Source organism: Piliocolobus tephrosceles, chromosome 4 (genome assembly GCF_002776525.5).
Source record: "Piliocolobus tephrosceles isolate RC106 chromosome 4, ASM277652v3, whole genome shotgun sequence".
NCBI lineage: Eukaryota > Metazoa > Chordata > Mammalia > Primates > Cercopithecidae > Piliocolobus > Piliocolobus tephrosceles.
The window spans coordinates 143,125,287-143,149,829 of NC_045437.1; the positions used below are offsets into that span (position 1 = coordinate 143,125,287).

General features: G+C 38.7%; 2 protein-coding genes across 8 annotated transcripts in view; one reads left to right on the forward strand and one right to left on the reverse strand.

Moving 5' to 3' along the window:
• JAKMIP2 (janus kinase and microtubule interacting protein 2) overlaps nt 1–19,498 on the forward strand; it is a 188,108-nt gene extending 168,610 nt beyond the window's left edge. For 4 of the 7 annotated variants that reach the window (XM_023226956.1, XM_023226955.1, XM_023226957.1 and 1 more), the window contains 2 exons: nt 5,630–5,700; nt 16,367–16,908. In XM_023226956.1, the coding sequence (XP_023082724.1) occupies nt 5,630–5,680 (51 nt within the window). In that variant the 3' untranslated portion in view covers nt 5,681–5,700; nt 16,367–16,908. Of the gene's footprint in view, nt 1–5,629; nt 5,701–16,366 lie in introns of all 7 variants that reach the window. The other 3 variants (XM_023226954.1, XM_023226959.2, XM_023226958.1) reach the window with 2 other exon arrangements.
• Nucleotides 1–24,543, reverse strand: part of LOC116418773 — a 103,481-nt gene that overhangs the window by 54,848 nt on the left and 24,090 nt on the right. The window contains exons 2-3 of the mRNA XM_031935490.1: nt 13,564–13,681; nt 12,501–12,601 (exon numbers count right to left, since the gene is read on the reverse strand). Of these exons, the coding sequence (XP_031791350.1) occupies nt 12,501–12,601; nt 13,564–13,681 (219 nt within the window). The remainder of the gene's footprint in view (nt 1–12,500; nt 12,602–13,563; nt 13,682–24,543) is intronic.

The following is a 24,543-nucleotide window of genomic DNA, read 5'->3' on the forward strand; positions in this document are numbered from 1 at the left end:
AAAAACACTCAATAAACTAGGTATTGATGGAACATATCTCAAAATAATAAGAGCTATTTATGACAAACCCACAGCCAATATTATACTGAATGGGCAAATGCTGGAAGCATTCCCTATGAAAACCAGCACAAAACAAGGATGCCATCTGTCACCACTCCTATTCAACATAGTATTGGACTTCTGGCCCGGACTATCAGGCAAAAGAAAAAAATAAAGGGTATTCAAATGGGAAGAGAAGAAATCAAATTGTCTCTGTTTGCAGATGACATGATTGTGTATTTAGAAAACCCCATTGTCTCAGCCCAAAAACTCCTTAAACTGATAAGCAACTTCAGCAAACTCTCAAGATACAAAATCAGTGTGCAAAAATCACAAGCATTCCTATACACCAATAATAGGCAGACAGTCAAATCATGAGTGAACTCCCATTAACAATTGCTACAAGGAGAATAAAATACCTAGGAATACAATTTACATGGGAAGGACCACTTCAAGAAGAAATAAAATTCACTGCTCAAGGCAATAAGAGAGAACACGAACAAATGGAAAAACATTCCATGCTCATGGATAGGAAGAATCAATATCATGAAAATGGCCATACTGCCCAAAGTAATTTATAGATCAACACTATTCCCATCAAGTTACCATTTACTTTCTTCACAGAATTAGAAAAATCTATTTTAAATTTCATACGGAACCAAAGAAGAGCCCACATAGCAAAGACAATCCTAAGCAAAAAGAACAAAGCAGGAGGCGTCATGCTACCTGACTTCAAACTCTACTACAAGGCTACAGTAACCAAAACAACATCATACTGGTACCAATGAAATGATACCATTTCAAATGGTACCAATGAAATGATACCAATGAAAGATATATAGACCAATGGAACAGAACAGAGGCCTCAGAAATAACACCACACATCTACAACCATCAGATCTTTGACAAAACTGATGAAAACAAGCAATGGGGAAAGGATTCCCTATTTAATAAATGGTATTCAGAAAATCAGCTAGCCATATTCAGAAAACTGAAACTGGACCCCTTCCTTACACCTCATACAAAAATTAACTCAAGGTGGATTAAAGATTTAAATGTAAGACCCAAAACCATAAAACCCTAGAAGAAAACCTAGGCAATACCGTTCAGGACATAGGCATGGGCAAAGACTTCATGACTAAAACACCAAAAGCAATGGCAACAAAATCCAAAATTGACAAATGGGATCTACTTAAGCTAAAGAGCTTTTGTACAGCAAAGGAAACTATCATCAGGGTGAACAGGTAATGGGATAACCTACAGAATGGAAGGGAATTTTTGCAATCTATCCATCTTACAAAGGGCTATTATCCAGAATCTACAGGGAACTTAAACAAATTTACAAGAAAAAACAAGCAACCCCATCAAAAAGTGGGCAAAGGATATGAACAGACACTTTTCAAAATAAGACATAATACGGCCAACAAACAGATGAAAAAAGCTCATCATCACTGGTCATTAGAGAAATGCAAATTAAAACCACAAAGAGATACCATCTTACACCAGTTAGAATGGCTATCATTAAAAAGTCAGGAAACAACAGATGCTGGAGAGGATGTCGAGAAATAGGAATGATTTTACACCATTGGTGGGAGTGTAAATTAGTTCAACCATTGTGGAAGAGGGTGTGGCGATTCCTCCAGGATCTAGAACTAGAAATACCATTTGACACGGCAATCCCATTACTGGATTTATAACCCAAAGATTATAAATTATAAACCCATTACTGGATGTATAACCCAAAGGATTATAAATCCTTCTACTATAAAGACACATGCACACGTATGTTTATTGCAGCACTATTCACAAGAGCAAAAACTTGGAACCAACCCAAATGCCCATCAATGTTAGACTGGATAAAGAAAATGTGGCACAGGGCCAGGCGCAGTGGCCTATGCCTGTAATCCCAGCACCTTGGGAGGCCGAGCTGGGTGGATCACAAGGTCAGGAGATTGAGACCATCCTGGCTAACATGGTGAACCCCGTCTCTACTAAAAATACAAAAAATTAGCCGGACGATGTGGCGAGCACCTGTAGTCCAAGCTACTCGAGAGACTGAGGCAGGAGAATGCCGTGAACCTGGCAGGCAGAACTTGCAGTGAGCCGAGATCGCACCACTGCATTCCAGCCTGGGCAACAGAACAAGACTCTGTCTCAAAAAAAAAAAAAAAAAAAAAAAAAAATGTGGCACATACACACCATGGAATACTGTGCAGCCATAAAAAACAATGAGTTTATATCCTTTGCAGGGATATGGATGAAGTTGGAAACTATCATTCTCAGCAAACTAACAGAGGAAAAGAAAAGCAAACACCGCATGTTCTCACTCTTAAGTGGGAGTTGAACAATGAGAACATACAGGCACAGGTTGGGGAACATCACACACCAGGGCCTGTCGGGGGGTGGGGAGCAAGGGGAGGGACAGCATTAAGAAAAATACCTAATGTAGATGATGGGTTGATGGGTGCGGCAAACCACCATGGCTCACGTATACCTATGTAACAAACCTGCACGTTCTGTGTATGTATCCCAGAATTGAAAGTATAATAATAATAATAATAAAGTCTGGCCCAAGATACCAGGAACATTCTGCTGAGGGAAAGAGCAAGGATGCCAAATAGGTTTTCGCTGGAATTCCAATCAGATTGACTGAAAGTAGCTACCTGAATCCCTGTATGTAAAACGATATTGCTGTTTTATAATAGCTTCCATAGGCACACAAGAAGAAAATAGCAAACTATCTGCCCTTCCTGCAACAATGGTTAGAATTTGGTTCATCCCAGATTGCTTCTATAATTATCTGCATATGTGAGGTTAAAGGGAGTTGGTAGGCTCAAGTAGCCAGACCACCAGGCATCCAGATTTCTATATAGGGTGGGTCTTCAGGTACTCATTTGACCTTAGGTAAATAACTTGACTTCCTCTGTCTAAGCCATATCTCTAAAACAGGGATGATAACACTTGCCCTTTCCTCCTCCCTTGGGTTCCATGAGGAACAAATGAGATCACTTATGTGAAAAAGGAAACACTAAAAAAGTATAAGTCAAATTCTAAAAGTGTAATTTTAAAAATTCCGACCCAAAGTATACGTTCTATGGAAAATTTTAAATTTGAATTTCTCACATTTCAGAAGGGGCTATTTAGTTCTGCAGGATTGAATGAGGCAACAATAACGTACAATAAATTTCCCAGTGATTGGCAGGAAGCCCCACAGAAGGTGGGGTTTGCTTTCAGCTTCCCTGTTTGTCAAAGACCACACTTAATATCTTCCATTTTCCACACTTTTGAATGGCCAGTGCTTAGCTATCTCTCTGCTAATTCATAAGCTACCCTAGGGCTGGCTCAAGGAAAAAGTCAAAGTTAAGGCTATTCTGCCCCCAAAACTTGACGATACCCATTCAGTTCCTGTCCAGCTGAGGTTTAAAAATAAAAAAACAAAAAGGGGAGAAAAAAAAATCTATCAGTGTCATCACCCTAGCCATTCCCTAAATAAAACCCTCAAAAATTTTGGAAGAAGGGAGATTAAGATCATGTTCATTGTTGGAATTCAATGTAAACTTTTTCACAATTCTTTTACTCAGTACACTTTACAGGTCTGAACTTCCTAAACTTTTATGATAACGGGGTAATAAGCTTACTTCAAAGAAAATAAGGATCAACAATATGCAATGTTTTTATCAACACTGCATATTTCACATATGGTAGCAAATTCAACCACTTCAAAAACAATCCAGTTGACTTCTAATTAGATATTTGACTAGAAATGAGGTTTATGATTCACCTTCTACTCACTGGACTTCAGTTCTCCTCACCCTTAAGTCTAGTAAAAAGGCTAAAGATCCTTTATGCTAGAGATACTCTTCATTCTTTCCTTGTGGTACTTGAACACCCACTCAGGGTACATGTAATATCCCTTCTTTATTGTTTATTTCAATGCACAGAGTTAGTATGAATCAGGTGGCAAGAACAAACCTAGCAAAATTGCTTCAGCTGTGTGCAGCACTTACCTAGAGCATAATATCTGTATGCAGCATATCTAGAGCACTTCCACTACCATCACGTCATCTGATTCTCATAATTACTCTATGAGACAGACACTACAGGTGTTATGATCCCCTTTTATACAGATAATAAAACAATGGCTCAAAGAAATTAAACAACTTGCCCAAAATTATGTAGCCAATTTATGGCAAATCAAAACCAGAGGTCAGGGTTTCTGACTCCAGATGGCATGATCTGCCCACCACACTGCAGGGATTAAGACTGTCATTACAGATTAAGTGATGGGCATCTCCTCATGCCCAGAGAGGTAGCTCTGATGTCTGATCTTCTCATGGGAATAATGGGAACGGGAATTTGCCCATTACTCTCCATTCTCGAACTTCTCCTGCTATAAGTTTACCTTCAAAGAATGAAAAAAAAGCAACAGTTTTATCTTTTCAGAATAATAGACTAGCCACCAATACATGCCTCTTAGAGCCATATTCATAACTTGTTTATAGAATTTAGCCATAGTGAAGCAAGAACCTTACAAGCAGTAGCATTAAAGGAAATATGCAAATAACATTCACAATATGAGAATGCCAAACATAACCCTTATTCACAGATGTATCTAACAGTGTGTTCCTGGAGTATGATAATCAAGTAAAAGACTTACTTTGTAAAAGAAAACCACCAAGAAAATCAATTATTTTTTAAAAATTGACCTGACCCATGGCTTTTTATAGTTAGTATACAGTTAATTGTATACCTGTGCTATACAAGCACTGTTTGTCCACCTAATTATCTGTTTCTCAAGTGAAAACTTTTGGCGAAGAGAAACAAATCAGATTCCATTTAACTTCCATGAGTCAAATAAGAAGTCATCTATCTTGGAGGCATAACAGCTGAAACAACATCACGCATTTATTATCTGAAATGCCCATTGATGTAGAAGCAGTTCTTATACCAATAGCATGATCAGACGTCCCCACTTGCCCAGGACAGACCCAGTTTTTACCCGTCAACCCAATGTAATTATTAACAATGTCCATTTATCTCTCTGAAATGTTCCACTGTGAGTAATTAAGTATATATTTAGCCTACAGATTAATATTCTCCCAGCTGTGCCTTAATCCTAAAGCCTATCATATTAACCAAAAAGATAGCACTGAGTGATTAAGTGTACGTTCTGATCATATTTTGTGTTTTTGAAACACCCTCTCGTGCATGAAAGATAGAGACCGTGATATGTAACAAAGTAGGATTCAAGCTAGCTAAGCTTTAGCCCTCACTGTGCCATAAAATTGTATGAAATTAAACTATTGATTTACTGCTCTGCGCTTATTTTTCTTAAATATAAAATTAGGAGCTTAGACCAATTGTTTGTAAAACCACCTCATGATTCTAAAATGTATGAATCAATGTTAGTTGAACACTGATACTATCAGTAGCAACATAAAAGGTGTGGATTTTTTTAAACAAAAAGGTGCTTGATGTTCATATGTGAAGTGATTAGACTTGAGCAATGTGGAAAAGCTGAGGTTTTGTACTACCTGAATGGCACTACAGAAATTCAGATTTACATAATCTTCTTCTTTTTCTTCTGCAGTTTCTGTTTCTATTCTTGTTCTTCTCTCTTGCCTTTATTCTATGGCCTTGATGTCAAGGTGCCTCTTAAAGGTAAGATTCCATTTAATTCTCAAAATGTGGTTCTAAGAGGTATTTGATAAAAAGGATGTTACCTATAGTTACTATGCCTTTCTTTAGTTTTTTGTTTTGTTTTGTTTTGTTTTTTGAGACAGAGTCTTGTTCTGTCACCCAGGCTGGAATGCAGTGGTGCGATCAGATCATTCACTGGTAGCCTCAATCTCCCAGGCTCAAAGCAATCCTCCAACCTCAGCCTCCTGAGTAGCTGGGACTACAGGCATGTGTCACCATGCTCAGCTAATTTTTTGTTTGTTTGTTTTTAGTAGAGACAAGGTCTCACTTTGTTGCGCAGGGTAGCCTTGAACTTCAGAGCTCAAGCAATCATCCTGCCTTAGCCTCTCAGAGTGTTGACCAAGCCATCAGGCCTGGTCTATGTTTTTTTAACTATGCTATATTTTTAAAAAACAAACACACTTGCTTTGGTTAGCATAAATGCCATAAATTGAGAAACAGATCCAGTCTATTTGGGTGATTATTAGAAAAGTGAAGAAACTAAATTTTCTGGGAATCAAGAATTTGTTCCAGTTAACTGTATTACTTCGGGAAGTCACAATGTTTGTGGATGTTAGTATTCCCATCATAATCTCCCATTATGCAGAAAGTTGCATCTGTATCTGCAAAGTGAAGAAATAATGACTTTATCTTTAGTGTTGCATTCAGCTTGAAAATTCTGATTCTGCTAATCTAACAAGCTAATAATGACTGCTCTTTTTTTCACCCCTTGTCCCCGGTAGAGACTAGGGAGTTCATTAAAACTCAAGAAAGCAGGCTGAGTAAAATTGGATCTTGTTTTCAAATAAGTTATTCTTCAATGTTAATATAGAAAATAAAATGGAGAGTTTTATAATTACTATTATCAAGTCCATGTCTCATGAATACATGCATAAATAATCTTAGTGATTCCCAGTGCTGAAAAATATAGATTTTTAAGCCCCACCTCAGACTAGCTGAACCAGATCACTGGAGATAGAGATGAGATAGAGAGAAGGCGGGAGAGGTGAGAGCAAGGACTGGTCTATATTTAACAAGCACGCTATGTGATTCTGATGGCCAGCCAAATAGGGAAACCACAAATCTCAGTACCATTGTTAAAAAAGAGGAAGGGCCAGTGGCTATTCTAAATCCATTTATCACAGTTCATGTCAACTCTGATTATCCTATTAAATTATATTAGCCTGAGATCTTTCCTGGACCTCAGGTGATTTAACATTTTCTACAGCAAGTTGGAAAATAGAAGAGAGGTACATTCTCCCTCCATAGGTATGAGATCTGTTACCTGGATATGGAACACACAAGTAAAAGTGCTTTAGAATAACCTGATATAAGCCAAGAGTTAAGCAGATATGCTCAGAAAATGAATGAACTCGTAACTCACTCTCTGGCTATATTCTTTCTTCCAAAATATTTTCTTTTCAGACTGACCACTGTCCTTTGTCTGTCAAGAAAGGTGATAGCCTTGTAGGATGGAAAGAAGAGGATTGAGTCTCTTAAATTGAATGGGAATATCCAAATTGAAGTGGAAGGAGATTCTCTAGTAAAGGATCAAAATGACCAGGGTATCAGAAAACAAACAGCCTCGCCCACCAAAAAAAAAGAAACAGTAAATAAATTTTAAAAGTAGGGAAAATAAATTTCAGTAAGAGACAAGTAACGCATGGTGGCGTAGAGAAGAAATATCAAACCTCATGAGTACCAGGTAGAAAATGTGTAGGCTTCAGCATTAACATCAATGCTGGCCAAAGCTGATTATGTCCTGGGAGCTGTTCTAAGTAATAGGTACATCTAATCCTCATGAAATCCCCTGTGGGATAGGTATTGCTTTTATTCCCCAATTTGTAGTTGGAGAAACTACAGCGTGTGACTTTCCCAAGACCATACAGCTACCAATTTGTACCCAGGCAGCCTCAGCCCAGAATCCACTTTTAACCACCAAACGGCCTCACAAATAAAAAAGGGCCTTTCTCCCATGTTTCAAGCAACGTTGGTTTTCATATGTATCCTCATCAGAAGCATCATTCGTTTGTGTTGTACTACTTAGCTATTGGCTTTTGAAATTACAGTGTGCTCATCTCTGTACCTTTTCCCATTTTGTGTAACTCCTTGAGGGATGTGCAAGATTTGATGTTTCTCCTCCAAAGTAGCACATAAATGACACTTAGCAATTGTCTGTTAAGTGAATGACTATAATGATAATTAATAATATAGCAAATGAATGTGACAGTGAATCTGGGCGATATAATATAATGCATATGCAGTAAAATGGCTGAGAGGTTAGAGGGCACAGCTTACAAGTCAGATATACTTTTAAGCTTGAGTCCTGCCATTTGCTAGTTGTGTAGTGATAGGCAGCTTATTTAATCCACTCAAGATTAGGTTTCCTATTCCACAGAATGGTTATAGTCATGTTACCTACAGCAGGATATTATATTGAGAGAATGAAATGATGTTATGCATGTCAAAGGCATAACAGTGCCTGGAAAATCATTAATCAGTAACTGGTAGTTATTATTACATTTAAAATTTCTCTACCACATTTACTGAATTCAAAACTATACTAAATTATACTAGTATTCTAGTATACAAAATTACACTAAATTCAAAATTATAACCTCTAGTACTGCCAAGTAGTTTACAACCTAAACCCAAGCCAGTAGTTGCTTTTTCATCTCCTCTTCTCAGGGAATAATCTGGCTTTAAATAATATTAGGGAATAAAACATCACTGAAAACTGATTAATGCTACTCATGTCTCCAAAGTTGGCAAGAGAGAAATAGGAATAAGTAAGGGAAAAAGTGCTTGTTTATTGGTAGGTAGTGAAAGCTTACTGCAAATTACCATACTTTTTTTCTATACTAAATTAGTGATTTGTATTCTGTTCATAAACCCAAGACCAGCTTAAATTACAAAGTCCTCCTTAAAATGGAGTGACTCCTACTTCTTTTCTTTTAGTAATTGCCTAAGTCATTATTGTGAGTAATGATATACAAACCATTGAACGCTCTCTAGAAGGCACCCTTTCTGGACTCAGTGTTGGCTGACTAAATAACTGCATGGATTGTATTAGAACTTTTACTTTAAACAAAGGGACTCCAAGTAGTTCCAGAAGATATTATCTGGCTATGCATTCTGGTTTTCCAAAGCAATAACATATCAATGTATTAGCTTTTTCCAGAGAGGTAACCAATAGCATAGATAGATAGATAGATAGATAGATAGATAGATAGATAGATAGATAGATAGATAGACAGACAGATGAAAATGAGAGGGCCTTTATTAGGAGAATTCACTCACCTGGTTATGGTGGTGGAGAAGTCCCATGGTAAGCCATCTGTGCACTGAAGAACCAGAGAAGTAACATGGCTCTGTTCAAATCAGAAACCCAAGAACCACTGGTGGCTCACGCCTATAATCCCAGCACTTTGGGAGGCCAAGACTGGCAGATCACGAGGTCAGGAGTTCAAGACCAGCCTGGCCAATATGGTGAAACCCCATCTCTACTAAAAATAAAAAAATTACCTGTAATCCCAGCACTTTGGGAGGCCGAGACAGGTGAATCATGAGGTCAGGAGATCGAGACCATCCTGGCTAACATGGTGAAACCCCGTCTCTACTAAAACATACAAAAAACTAGCCAGGCGAAGTGGCGGGCGCCTGTAGTCCCAGCTACTCAGGAGGCTGAGGCAGGAGAATGGCGTAAACTCGGGAGGCGGAGCTTGCAGTGAGCTGAGATCCGGCCACTGCACTCCAGCCCGGGTGACAGAGCGAGACTCTGTCTCAAAAAATAAAATAAAATAAAATAAAAATAAAAAAATTAGCCAGTCGTGGTGGCGGGCACCTGTAGTCCCAGCTACTGGGGAGGCTAAGGCAGGAGAATCACTTGAACCTGGGAGGTGGAGGTTGCAGTGAGCTGAGATCGCACCATTGCATTCCAGACTGGGTGACAGAATGAGACTCCATCTCAAAAAATAAAGAAAAAAAAAAAAGGCCGGGCGCGGTGGCTCAAGCCTGTAATCCCAGCACTTTGGGAGGCCGAGACGGGCGGATCACGAGGTCAGGAGATCGAGACCATCCTGGCTAACACAGTGAAACCCCGTCTCTACTAAAAATACAAAAAACTAGCGGGGCGACGTGGCGGGCGCCTGTAGTCCCAGCTACTCCGGAGGCTGAGGCAGGAGAATGGCGTAAACCCGGGGGGCGGAGCCTGCAATGAGCTGAGATCCAGCCACTGCACTCCAGCCTGGGAGACAGAGCCAGACTCCGTCTCAAAAAACAAAAAAAAAAAAAAAAAAAGAAAAAAACAAACAAACAAAAAAAGAAGACCCAGGAACCAAGGAAGCCAGAGGTGTAACTCTCAGTCAAAGGCCAAAGGCTTGAGAGCCCCAGGAGGCTGCTGGTGCAGGTCCCGGAGTCCAAAGGAGGAAGGACCTGGAGTTACCAGACATTCACTCCACCTTCATGGCTTCTCATCAGGCTCCTACTCCCAACACTGTTGCATTAGGGATTAAGTTTCTAACACATGCTTTGTGGGAAACACATTTAAGCCATAGCAACTACTCATTGTTTCATATTACATGATTACACAGGGAGACAAAGGAAAGAAAAAAATGAGAGGAATACAAAAATAGCTATCACCAGATTAGTTGCCACACCCAGGTTGCAATGACCCACTGAAAATCCTCCTCTTCTGAGCAGGGATGAATTAATGAGGAACATGACAGCACCAGTTTTGCTCATTATGAAGTTGGGAGGACCAGAGAACAGGTGATCATGATTCTTTATCCACATACACTGGGCTAGCTCATTTTTACTGTCCCCCACTGAACAAATTTTACATGTGTTTGGATATATATATATAATTTTTAATGATATTTCTCCAGTGTTAACCATACATTTTTGAACTTGACAGCCCAATATTTTTACTTCCTGTCTAGTAACATAAAAAATGTTAAAAGGCACTTAATACTGTGTTATTGTTCTAATGAAAAAACTTAAGAAAAATTAAATACTGCATTATTTGCTAAAATGTGCAAACATTTACTCAGGTAGCCTGGGGAAAACAAATGGCCACATGACCAGTCTCTATTATATTCATCATTTAAAGTATTAGTAGGATCAGCCAGGCGTGGGGGCTCACTCCTGTAATCCCAGCACTTTGGGAGTCTGAGGCAGGTGGATCACCTGAGGTCAGGAGTTCGAGACCAGCCTAGCCAACATGATGAAATCCCATCTCTACCCAAAAAAATACAAAAATTAGCCAGGTGTGGTGGCCCATGCCTCTGATCTCAGCTACTTGGGAGGCTAAGGCAGGAGAATCACTTAGAACCTGGGAGGCAGAGGCCGCAGTGAGCCGAGATTGTACCACTACACTTCAGCCTGGGTGACAGAGTAAGACTCTGTTCCCCCCCCCCCCAAAAAAAATAAACAAATAAAGTATTAGTAGGAAAATTTTACTCTTTAGTTTTTATATGGATAAGGAAAGCCTATAAGATGACTCATTGTATGCCAGTTAGTAATTCCTTTTTGTGTAAATGTATCCATTAGCTTTATCCAGTCATATGTAAATTGTTTCCCTATTTGTCTCACAAATTGTACTAATAAAGCATAGGGTAGGAGTTGTGTTTTATTCATCTTTGTATTTTTAGTGTCTATAACAGTACCTTATCTAGCCTAGGTGCAGAATAAATTTCAGATTGACAGATGAACTGAGAGGCAGACGGATGAATGAATAGCTTGGAAAATGAATATGAAAGCAGATTTGGGATATGTTAGATCAAAGCCATGAAGAGCATTGTCATATCTTACAAAGATAACTCATACTCGATTTGTTTTTTATATACCATTTGAAGACTACCTTAAAGAATGCATTGACAAAGGAAAGAGGACATAAACAGATATATTATCCCCTCCTCTGTGGCTGAAATAGCCCACTAACTGGGCTCAGTGCTTCCACTATAGACATTCTTATAACTCATTCTCCACACAGCAGTTAGAGTCAGCTTTTAGAAAGGCAAACCTTACCTTGACCCCCTCCTAGGAAAACATCACTATTAGGATCAAGTTCCTTCAACCAATCTACTGATAACAAGTTTAAAAAAAAAAAAAAGGATCAAATTTGAATTTTTTAACTTGGCCAACAAAACCCTGCATGGTCTAACCATACGGGCAATCTCTCAGGCTTCCTGTTGCTCCAGTTTCTGTTAATGAACCACATGCCTTCCTCCCTTCCACAGGGTTTGCCCAAGCTGTCTTGGCGCACAGAATGCTTCCCTTCTGCTTTAACTAGTAAACACCTACTACTCACCTATCCTTCGGATCTCAATTCAGTTGTGATTCCCACAAGGACATCTTTCTCAACTTCCTTTCTGAACAAATTTTCCATACACTGGGGAAATATATATATATATATATATATATATTTTTTAAATTAATATCTCTCTTTCTCATTGTAAATAAGCTTTGTGAGGATAACGACCATACAATTTTGTTCAGCTTTGTATACCAAATACCTAGCACATAATCAACAGTATCTAGCACGTAGTCAACAATCAATAAATACTTTTAAAATAATATTAATGATATTTCAATAAGGAAGGAGGAGACGATATCTTGCTTGACAGTTCAAAAAGTACATTTATATTTATCATTTTATGTAATACTTACAACAATCCTGCATAATAGAGACTGTTATAACTCTCTGTGTTAGTCCATTTGTGCTATTATAGCAAAATACCTGAGACTAGGTAATTCATAAGTAATAGTAATGTATTTCTCACCATTCTGGAGGCTGGAAGTTGAAGATCAAGGCACCAGCAGGTTTGATGTCTGGTGATGGCCTGGTTTCTACTTCCAAGATGGCACCTTGTTGTTGCATCCCCTGGAGGGGGCAAAGCTGTGCCACAGGACAGAAGGGACAGAGGGGCAAAAGAGCCTAAGTTAGTTCTCTCCAGCTCTTTCATAAGGCACTAATCCCTCATCCATTCTGCACTCATGGCCTCATAACCTCCTAAAAGCCTCATCTGTTAATACTCTTGCACTGGGGATTAAGTTTCAACATGAATTTTGGAGGGGACACAACATTCAAAATATAGCACTCTCCAAACATTAATTTCCTAATATGAAAAAACTGGCAAGTAATAGCACCCACTGTTTTTCTGAGGATTGAGTAATATTACACAGGTAAAGCAATTAGTTTAGTAGTTGGCACATAGAAAGGCTCATTGAAGGTCAAGTTTGTAGACATACCAAGCATTCTGTCTTGAATCATGCCTTTCAAGATGTGCTTCCATCTTCCTGGACCACATTTCCCAAATCATGATTAAATGGTTGATACCCATTCATCCTTCCCACCTCAGTAGAAAATCAGGGAAGTCTTCCCTGATCCTCCAGCTTCAGTTACATTTCATGCAGTATTATTATGTCTTCCCTACCAGGATTTTTATGGACCAATTATTTAATAATCTTCAGTCTCAGTGTCCTCATCTGTATTGTGGAGGTAATAACAATAGCTACCATTTATTGAATATTTTATGATAAATTGCATATAAAGGGTGAGGAGTAGAAGGTGTCAGAGATGGCCCTTGTGTTCCTGGAGGGTGTAACTAGTTAAATGGTGGTGCCCTTACAGATGCTACAACCACCAGTCAGAAGTGACATCACCATACTCAAGACTTGGAATTTGTGGCATTAGCTGGGCACAGTGGCTCTGTAATCACAGCACTTTGGGAAGCTGAGGCAGGTGGATCACTTGAGCACAGGAGTTTAAGACCAACCTGGGAAACATGGCAAAACCCTATCTCTACAAAAATACAAAAACTAGCTGGGCATGGGGGCACATACCTGTAGTAGCAGCTACTTGGGAGGCTGAAGTGCAAGGATGGCTTAAGCCCCAGAGGTTGATGCTGCAAGGAGACAAGATTGCACGACTGCACTCCAGCCTAAGCAACAAAGCAAGACCCTGTATCAGAAAGAAAAAAAAAAAAAAATGAATTTGTAGCCTGCAGTAAAGTCTCCAAAATGATAGCGGCAATTGCTGTTTTCCACAAATGAGGAAACTAAAGTGCAGCACTGTTAAGCAACCTGTTAAAAAGAACTCCTGTTACCCACTGGGTAACTGCAATAATTCAGAATGCTAATTTGAATAAATCTGGCTTTACTATAGAAATAATGGTTCCTTTTACAAGTACTTCTTAATTCATAGAAACTTAACATTCTAGGAGACTGCCTGGACTGCCTGTAAGTCCATTGGTTTCTAAAACCAACATGTGTTTACTTAAATGAGGGGCTATACCTCAGCTGTGATAGGTGGAAATGATGCATACATGCTTTGACACAATATATAGGATTTAATCTTCGATACACTATACATTGAAAGTTTGCAAGTAAAAGACTTTTTGTGTTTGTGTATTCTATATTTAAAAACACACAAACAAAAATACATCCCTGAAGAATTTTTTATATATATACAGATCAACTCTCTTCTTTACCACGGAACAGGAGAATGTTATATTTGTAACTAGTTATTTGGGGCTTCCATCCCAGTAGACTGTAAATATGATCTTGATCTATTTTCTCAAATCATAGCTTTCTTCACTCAGGCTCTGTCTTATTTCCCTCTTTCATCTTTTAATTAAATAATAGGTGAGTCCCCCAACTTCTCAGTCACTTTCAAGCCTCAAAAGTCTTAACCCAGTTTAAAAGTTCAATTTCAGACTCTGTTTTATTCTCATTTCTTCCCTTATCCTACCTTAGGCACGAGCCAAATACCTCCATGGAGCTGTAGTTCAGGGTCTGACTCTAAGAGATCTCTTCCTCTTCTCTTCCTCTTCAAGGCTCAGCTGTTCTGAAGAGCAGGGAGGAAGAAGAGGGAAAAGGATTATCCCTTTCAACTCCTTTGACAGTGATTGCAGATGTTTCTCTGGCTACTATTGTCCAACACTTGATATCTTTTCTATGAGAGGTGACCAAAGGCTGGCCATTCTGGGCAACATGTGTGTGAATTCTTCAGAAGGCTGTGCAGAGGATGCCCACTGCACTATTCCCAGTCTGGCCAAGGCCCAGCCTCTTCCACTGCCTCACTGGCTCCCATCGTTGGTGGTACAACCCACAGCTTTTTGCTGAGGAGGTAGCTTTTTGATGAAGTATGGGACAAGGAGACAACTATGCTGTGGCCCCTGTCTCTGCCCTGTCATTACTGTTCAGTTCTCTGCTCATATGTAGGCAAGGGAAGATGATAAACTCTATGTCTAAGTAATAGAAGGCAAGTGAGCCTCTGTGACTCCACCATCAATCTCTTTATGCCTCTTTGTGCCGCCTCCTTCCCTCAGTGTGATCTCTCCCCGACCACTGTACTTCCTTCCCACAGGTTCTCCTCTGTGACTCTGTCACTCTTTCCTCCCAGTCTAACCTTGTCTTGGGAGCAAAATGGCTCCGTAAATATGCCTTCATGGCAGGAATTTCTTTGGATCCTTAAGTTGCCTCTGGTTGATAGACTAGAAGTATCCTTGGGGTACTAAGTGCCTCCTTTTCCTCCACTTTGGATTGTGGTTTTAACATTTAACTTTGGATTTAACATTTCTGGAGTAATAGTAAAGTCCTTCTACAGAATCAGTGTCCTTATTTTATAGATAAAGAGATTGAGGCTTAGAGAAGTTAAATAATTCATCTTTGGGCATACAGCAAGAAAATAGAAATCCCATTTTCTCTATCCATGTTGTTCAGACCCTAAAGGTCATTCCCTTAAGTAGCACATGAAAGCACATCCTCATAGCACATCTTCTGTGCTATTTCTGACTTTCATTGGAAGACAGCATTATGACCTAGACTTCTACACAAGTGAAAACTCAGACATATGGACTTACAGAGGAACAGGGCTAGGAGTCCTGGCTGGCGCATCCTCCGAGTAGCACCTTTTCAGGGACATCTCTGGGCCAACCGAGAAACCTGTGTGGAAGAATTCCCAGGGAGTTCTTCAGTTAGGACTTTAGGTGGAGACAACTTGCCAACGGCTACAATTTTGTTGGGGAGGAAATGTGACAAAGAATTAAGTCATTGAAGGGAATAGACAGTCTGCTATTAAAAGAACATATTGCAGAAACAGTAGCTACTGGAGACTCCAAAAGCGGGAGGCAGAGAAGTGGCAGGGTTTGAAAAACTACCTACTGGGGACTATGTTCACTTTTGTGTGATGGGTTCAACAGAAGCCCAGACTTCTGCATCATGAAATATATCCATGTAACCAACTTGCACATTTACCTTTTGAATCTAAAATAAGTTTCAAAAATAAAATAACATCTTAAATGGATATGTTGGGGCATGATGATTCAATTTAACTTCTTAAGCTATCACCTTGGAAGGCCTTAGAGGAAAAGGCAGTAATGATAATAATATTTCAGGCAACTCACTCTGAGACAAACCATTAATAGTTTTATATGCATTGTGTTGCAACAACCTTTGAAATACAGACTTCTATTTTCTCACTTAAAATTAAAGTAACTGAGCTTAGAGATGTAACTTGCATAAGATCATACACATCAAAGCAGTGGTAAAGAATAAAAAATGTGTCTTTTTTTAAAGTTTGTTTTTTATGATTCAGCTATTAATAAAAATGACATATAAATAATTTTTTTCCTCTGTTTTACAGAGTAACCGAAAACATGGATAAGATCCCAGAAAGACAAATGCTTCTAAACCTTCAAAGATGGCAAAATTGTTTACACCAGTGAGAGGGAGATCAAAAGCTAAGAACTACCCTGTAGCCAGGACTACAACTGTGTATTTTAAAGCCATTATTCAAGGTTTCTTACTTGACAGTTCCTACACAACTCTGTTGAAAATCTACAATATATGCTGCATTTAATGAAACATGTAAATGTCAAATCAGAAGAGAAGAACTATAAACATATATTGTGTAAAGAAAAAGTTCAGCAACGGAACTAGTTTCAGCAGATCAAGCAAAGATGTGTCTTGGGCATGGAACCAAAGTTACAATGAAACATTCAACCCCTGCTGTGCAGGGGGGTCATTTTAATGTAACACCACACCCCATGGAAACACTAGTCCTGATAATAAACATCATTTTAAAAGATCAAAACAAACAAACAAAAAAAAACAAGGGTGGGTGGGGAGTGAAGCACGAGGAATACCTATGAAGAGCTATTTACAATAAAATGTTTCATTTGAAAAGTCTGGTTTCTTACTACAGGGATTTGCTTTTCTGTCTTTATGATTGTTTTAAACTCAGGAACAGAGACCTCCGCATCGTGAATGGGAAGAAAAACACTCTTGTTTTTTGTTTTTCTGCAAAAGGTGGAGCTTGTGGGATTCATTCCACAGACAACAGATGAGAAGTGGATCACAGTGACCATAACAAAACTGGTAACCAAGTCAAAGGACCTGGGAGAATGTAACATGTGAAATAAAACCAGATTCGATGCTTCCTTGTCCTACTCTCACATCTGCATCCCTCCATCAACAACGGACTGATCTCATTCATATTGAAAACTAAGAAGATGATACTGTAAATCACATGCTCCCTGACGTAGTTCTGTTTAGAACGCCAACATCTATAGGGAACATGGGCCAGAGAGCATCTCTGAATCTTTCATTTCCAAAATACTGGTTTTTCAAATGGCTGCTTAAAATTGCCTGCAAATGAATATGCTATCTATGATTTGGGCAAAAACACAACAGAATCAATGAGTAAATTTCTACCAAGAGTCGGGTTTGCCACAGAGATGTGAATATTAAACTAAACTATTATTTTTCAAAGAATCCTTATATGCCTAGAGCATTCTGACCTCTTCTTGTTTAGAGTGATAATATTTTTTCCCAGACAGATGACAGCAACAAGATAGCTCTACTTTTTTATATAGAAATAACATTATGTTACTGACAAGGTCATTTTCTACCAGAGAACAATTAGAAGACTGGTACTTTTCCTAAGTTGTGTATTACTGAGTCTTGGATTCATCTCTGAGAGCAAATATATGTTCCTGAAAAACTAATTTTACACCTCATTTACTGTAGATAACAGAACAACCTCAATTTTTCAAATTTTCCAAGTTTTATTTATGGGGCTAGAATTCCCATGCATAGAGAATATGTGTAGGGAGCCAGAAACTCTTTCTATGAAACGCTATACAAATCTTTCCATATGTGGGTTCAGTATCATCCTTCAGTTTTAGCACTGGCATTTGCAAAGCCAGAACAATAACTGAAGAATGTACAATAAAAACTGGAATGCTGGGGTCCCACTTTTTGTTCTTACATTTACTGCTGACCCAGGTATCTTTGGCCCAGTCACTTAACCTCTCTGTGCCTCAGTTTCCTCATCTGCAAAATGGGGTTAAAATGCTTTTTCATAAAGTTTTATTTGCAATTTTAGAACAAGGGGTGCTTAAAGTAGCACAATGTGCTTTGTAATTATTACAAGTGCTGTATTATTTGACTTTCTTGTGTTGTTGACAAAAAGATTCCCTCATGTAATAAAATAGTGCTTCGGTTTGGTTAAATTTAAGCACTATAGCACTGAAGCTTGCTTATCAAGCTACTTGGGACATTATTAGCAATAAAAATTGAGAGATTCAAAACCAGGATCTTTAATAATCTATAGCAAACAGATCATCTCATGCTATTGAACAAGATAGAAGAGTTTGTCATTTATATGATAAGCATCTCCCAGCTCTCTTGATTGCATATGCATGCCATCATACAGAACTCCACTTTTATCACAGGAGAGCCAATCATCAAACAAAGACTTGGAGCAAACTGACAGTATCACATAATTAGCTTGATAATCTTTTATTCTGGAGGCAAGTCAGATGACATGTCCTACTTGGAAGATACAAAACAGACTATCCTACTGGATTCTTTTTTGTTGTTGTTGTTGTTTTGTTTTTTGAGATGGAGTCTTGCTTTGTTGCCCAGGCTGGAGTACATTGGCACGATCTTGGCTCACTGCAAGCTCTGCCTCCCAGGTTCAAGTATTCTCCTGCCTCAACCTCCTTAGTAGCTGGAATTACAGGTGAACACCACCATACCTGGCTAATTTTTGTATTTTTAGTAGAGACGAGGTTTCACTATGCTGGTCAGGCTGGTCTCGAATTCCTGACCTCAAGCGATCTGCCTGCCTCAGCCTCCCAAAGTGCTAGGATTACAGACATGAGCCACCATGCCTGGCCTCCTGCTGGATTCTTTATTCAACTAGGTAGGTTCAAGATTAATGAGCCATAGGCTCATTAGGCAAAAAATGTGAAAGAGGGTGCCTCTACAATGTTGGTGACCCAACCCTAGCAAACTTGAGTCAGAAAATATGGAAGAGGATAAATTACTCTCACATATCTAAGACTTTTCCATTTCTCTTTATTCCAGGGCCCCTATGAGTAAATCTATATTCCATCTGCTCCAACACACACCTTCCTTCTCTTAATTTTGTTTTCCCACCCACCAAGAAATTTGTAAGTCAAAATTTATTTCCATGAACAAGCTATTTCTAAATGAGTGGAAATATTTGCAAATGTGGTATGGTTTATATGCCTCATCGGCTTATGTGCTGTAAATCATATGAGAACAACAGCTAGGATGATTGTCCAAGCAGTTTTAGATGTGTTTAGGGTCACACAAAAGAAGGTTTGTTTTTTCTTTCTTTTTGCTTAAGATCCAAGAGATTAGCAAATTTCTCTAGACTATAGGCTGAACTGTAAGTTTTACCAAGTCTTGCTCATGAGCCTCAAAATTAATATATCCTTGAATAAAGTCTAAATATTTCAATAGATACATCTCTCTATTATCCATTTTCACAATTATAAAAGCATCAGCAAAATTGTGAACGTATGTTCCAATCACTCATGGGTCCATGGAAATGGACCACGTTTAAATGAATACTTCCCTTGGATAGGATGTTCAGCAATAGCAAAAATAAATAATAATAAATAAAAATAAATAAAGTTATCAATAACAGTGAGATTTCCTGTGGCTCCACTTCTGCATCTGTACTATCTAGATGCATTTGGCTAATGAGTTTGCAGCAGTCAGAACAGCATTCTTCAGGGTTCATTAACTTAATTTTTCTTAATAAAATATTCATACCCTGGAAGATAAACATAACTGACTACTAAAGATAATTTGAGATAAATAAAAGCCCCAATTTAAATAGTTATTCAGGATAGAAAAATTTCATGAAAGGGGAAAAACATGGAGAGACTATCTTCGACTATCATACTTAAAAAGCATCTATCACTAAATTGGATGTCAAACTTTTTTTTAATGCCTCCCTACTTTTAGGAAATAGAATTTGCTGAAAAAAATGACATCCCTTCTGACTTATGCCATATAAATTAAATTATTGCCAACAGTTAGGTTTTAGGGGTGGAATCTTGCTTTAATTTTTTTTTTTTTTTTTTTTTTTTTTGGCCCACAAATAACTGCTCATAAAGGTCGTATGTGTCTTCCCAAGTCAATAAGGTAGAGCTGATATAGAAGGCCCGGGTTATCACTTAGGTAGAGAGGAAACGTGTTCTCCACTAGTAATAGGAGAAATAAAGTTTGCCAAATATTTTTTGCTACAGTATTTTATTTCAACTTTGCTTTAAATTTTAAACAAATCTCTGGCAAACTTGTTCCTTTTTGTCCATTGATTGTCCAATTTTCCTGTAAACCCATTGTGTAATTCTTATGTTTGCTCTAATGTAATTCACAAGTTCATTGTTTTAAAATTAAGCACGTCTTTTTAACCTGCCTAGGTTTTTGTAGAAACTGTAAAAAGAATATTCATTGGTTTTGTGTTGATGTTTAAATAATTGGATCATCTGTGTTATATTACATCAAGATAGATGGACAGCATAGACATTTTATTTTTAAAATATTTAATTGCATTATTTCAGTCTGTCAAAGAGTGGCACAGAATACACAAACACACACACACACACACACACACATACAGCATAGAAATTTGCTCTGTAGTTTGGGAGTTGCATTGCTTGTTGCCTTTTGTGAAATTTTCATAACAGTGTTTCGGTAATTTAATGACAGCTTTTGGCAGTTTAATTCTATCACTTCACTAATTTAGATTTATCTATTATGTTGAAAAAGTTCAATATGACTTTTGAATGATAAGTAATCAAAGCAAATCTTAGATGACTGTTTATGTCATGAGTTTATGCTTCCAATATGGACCTAAGCCCCTATTTAAGCAGACTTCTAGATCTTAAGTGAGAAAGCTGTCATTATGTTCTACTGCCTTGTCATTTCTATATAATGTACTATATCGAGAGTTAATTTCAGGCATATTGGCAAGAGGATTCAGACATAACGGAAGGTTGGAGCTAATCCCTGTAAGGCCTCTTCAAGTGCCAAATTCTATGATTCCATTTCAGAATGGGGCAGGGCAGATTCACAATCCTTTGCTGTCTTCCGTTTGGTGGTTTAGTTCTTCCTAAATAAATCTGTTGCTGAGAGTCCAAGTCCAATGTGTAATCAAAATTCCTAAAGATAGCTCCTCAGAAGGCTAAGGTGGGAGGATAGCTTGGGCCCAGGAGTTTGATAACAGCCTGGGCAACACGGTAAGACCTCATCTCAAAAAAAAAAAAAAAAAAAAAAAAAAGAGGGAGAGGAGGAAAATTACTGCAGATATACTTATAGGGCAATGTAGCAAAAATAGGATTATAATTTGCTATATTCAAACTAATGTGTCAGAGGTACACGTGGTTGATTTGGTGAGGGTTCCTGTTTTTGTTTTGGTTTTTTCTGCATTAAGGTCTTTGTACCCATGCTTATATTTTCATCCTTGTTACATGCAAAGTTCTGTAGGGTGAGAACAGTAAGGTTAAACAACTTTGAGCCCAATTTTGCTTACAATCAAGACCCCATGAACTTACTAAAGAATGGATGATGCAATTTTCCAACCAAAAGCAGATCCCCAGCATCTGTTAGTAGCAACACTTCTATTTGACTGACATCTCACAGACTGTGCCTATACCCCCTATTAACCATAGCAACTTCCCACAATGAGGCAGATCAAAATCCAAACATTTTTATAAATACGTGATGTAAATATATGCACAAATATATTCTGTACATAGTACAATGGTGTGAGCGCTTACTAAACGTGTACTTCTGTTCTAGGATGCAAGACCTCAAGAAAGGTTTTTTCTGCTGCTGCTGCTGCTGGAAACTCATGTTTTTGTTGAGCATTTAGTGTTTGAACTCTTCCCGTCCTTGACTACCTCTTCTCTCCTTTACCCCACCTTCTCTTTACTACTATTGTTTCCAACTGTTGACTAAGGCAGAGACTACTTGGTTTTTCAATTATCCAGGCCCATAAACCAGCAAATAGGTTTTTTTATTTGTTTGGTTAGTTGGTTGATTTTTTTTTTTTTTTTTTGAAAGAGCAACAGAAAGCTCAGCACAATCGACAGTATTAATATTAGCCAAAAGTCCTGTATCTTTATTGGCTAAAAATTCCATCTCAACAGGGTTCATGCATGTTTTAACCTTCAAGATCCAATACTTTGGGGACTCAAGTATAGAGTCAATGTGTTTGAATACATAATTCCCCAGGTGTTTACTGTGTTAATGTAGCCAAGGGTCCAATTTCACAGAGCTTTCATTCAATCAACTGCCTCAATTGGGGTTCTTTCTGTCCATCTCATTAGCATGACTCCATATATCACTTCAGTGCTTGTTTATTGATGAAAGAAAAATAAAAATTGACTGAGTTTCACCAGAATGATCCTCTGAAGTACACCGGATATGTACATGTACTGTATGTATTACCGTAGAGATTGGAATCAACTTACTGTATGTAAAGTTTTATGAATGGTTATTTTATAATTTATGTATTTAATATAGGAATCAATGAACTCTGGTGTTTTAGTTTATATAAAAATAAAACAAGCTGCATTTTTTTAAAACTTTATCTTTCATTGTTTGTAGCTGTTTGTTTATCTGAACCCTATTCCACTTTTTTTTTCTAAGACAGTCTTGCTCTGTTGCACAGGCTGGAGTACAGCGCCGCGATCTTGGCTCACTGGCTCACAGCAACCTCCGCCTCCCACGTTCAAGTGATTCTTCTGCCTCAGCCTCCCCAGTAGCTGGGACTACAGGCGTGCACCACCACACCTGACTAATTTTTTTGTATTTTTTAGTAGAGATGGGGTTTGGTCATGTTGGTAAGGCTGGTCTCGAATTCCTGGGCTCAAGCAATCCACACTCCTCAGCTTCCCAAAGTGCTGGGGATTACAGGCATGGGCAACCACGCCTGGCCTCTAATTTACTTTTGAAAAACAGGGTGAGGCAAATCAGGGCTATCAGTGTAATGTAAGGACAGTAAATAGATTTCTTCTCATCTTCCCACTCTGCATTTGTTACTGTATGTGCCATGGGCACTATGATAAGGAAGCCAACGCAGAATTTACACCCCTGGGGGAAAAAATATCATCATTAGCATCTCTGTTCTGAACATACTTTTGGAGAGAATCTTGCCTGCTATTTTCCATCCTTATTCTTAATGTTACTTCTCCTACTCTATCCATCTACCTTTTTTTTCTGCGTTGTAGACCTACTAGATGTAACAAGTTAACAGGTGTGTGTTACGCAAGCATTGATCATGTGCACATTCCTATGTCCTATGCACGTGTGGATCTACCCTCAAAGAGCTTACAGTCTCATGTGGGAAACAAACCCTGTATCCATAAATGAAATAAGGAACCAATATGACACAATAGAGGTACAATTTTGTAAGTCACAATGAATAACTGTGAAAAATAGGCCACGTGCAGTAGCTAACACCTGTAATCTCAGCACTTTGGGCAGCTAAGGCAGGAGTGTCCTTGAGGCCAGGAGTTCAAGATCAGCCTGAGCAACATGACAAGAATCCGTTTCTAAAAAATTTCTTACAAAAATTTTTTATATGCCATTACCTGGCATGGTGGCACCTGGTTGTAGTCAGAGCTACTGGGAGACTGAGGAAGGAGGATCACTTGAGGCCAAGAGTTTAAGGCTATAGTGATCTCATCACTGCACTTTAGTCTGGAAAACAGAGCAAGACCCCCAACTCTCCAAACAAAAGAGAAGATAAAGAACTATCAAAAGTAATATTAAGCAGGATACTGCAACTCACACTTGTAGTACAGTGCTTTGGAAGGCTGAGGTGGGAGAATCACTTGAGGCCAGGAGTTTGAGACCAGCCTGGGCAACACAGCAAGACCCTCATCTCTACTAAAAAAAATAAAAATTAGCTGGGCATGGTGGTGAGTGTGGATATTCCCAGGTACTTGAGAGGCTGAGGTGGGAGGATCACTTGAGCCCAGTAGTTTAAGGTTACAGTGAACTGTAATCATGCCACTGCACTCCAGCCTGGGCAACAGAGCAAGGCCCTGGCTCAAAGAAACAAAGAAAAATTAGTATTTTGGAATGGGCTCAATAAGATCCATGTTAAGAAGGTTTCTTCTTTTAATTGTAACCTCTTCATGTTTATTAGAAAAAAAAAAAAGTCGGCCGGGCGCGGTGGCTCAAGCCTGTAATCCCAGCACTTTGGGAGGCCGAGACGGGTGGATCATGAGGTCGAGAGATCAAGACTATCCTGGCTAACACGGTGAAACCCCGTCTCTACTAAAAAATACAAAAAACTAGCCGGGCGAGGTGGCGGGCGCCTGTAGTCCCAGCTACTCCGGAGGCTGAGGCAGGAGAATGGCATAAACCCGGGAGGCAGAGCTTGCAGTGAGCTGAGATCCGTGAGATCCGGCCACTGCACTCCAGCCTGGGCGACAACGAAACTCCGTCTCAAAAAAAAAAAAAAAAAAAAAAAAAAAAAAAAAAAAA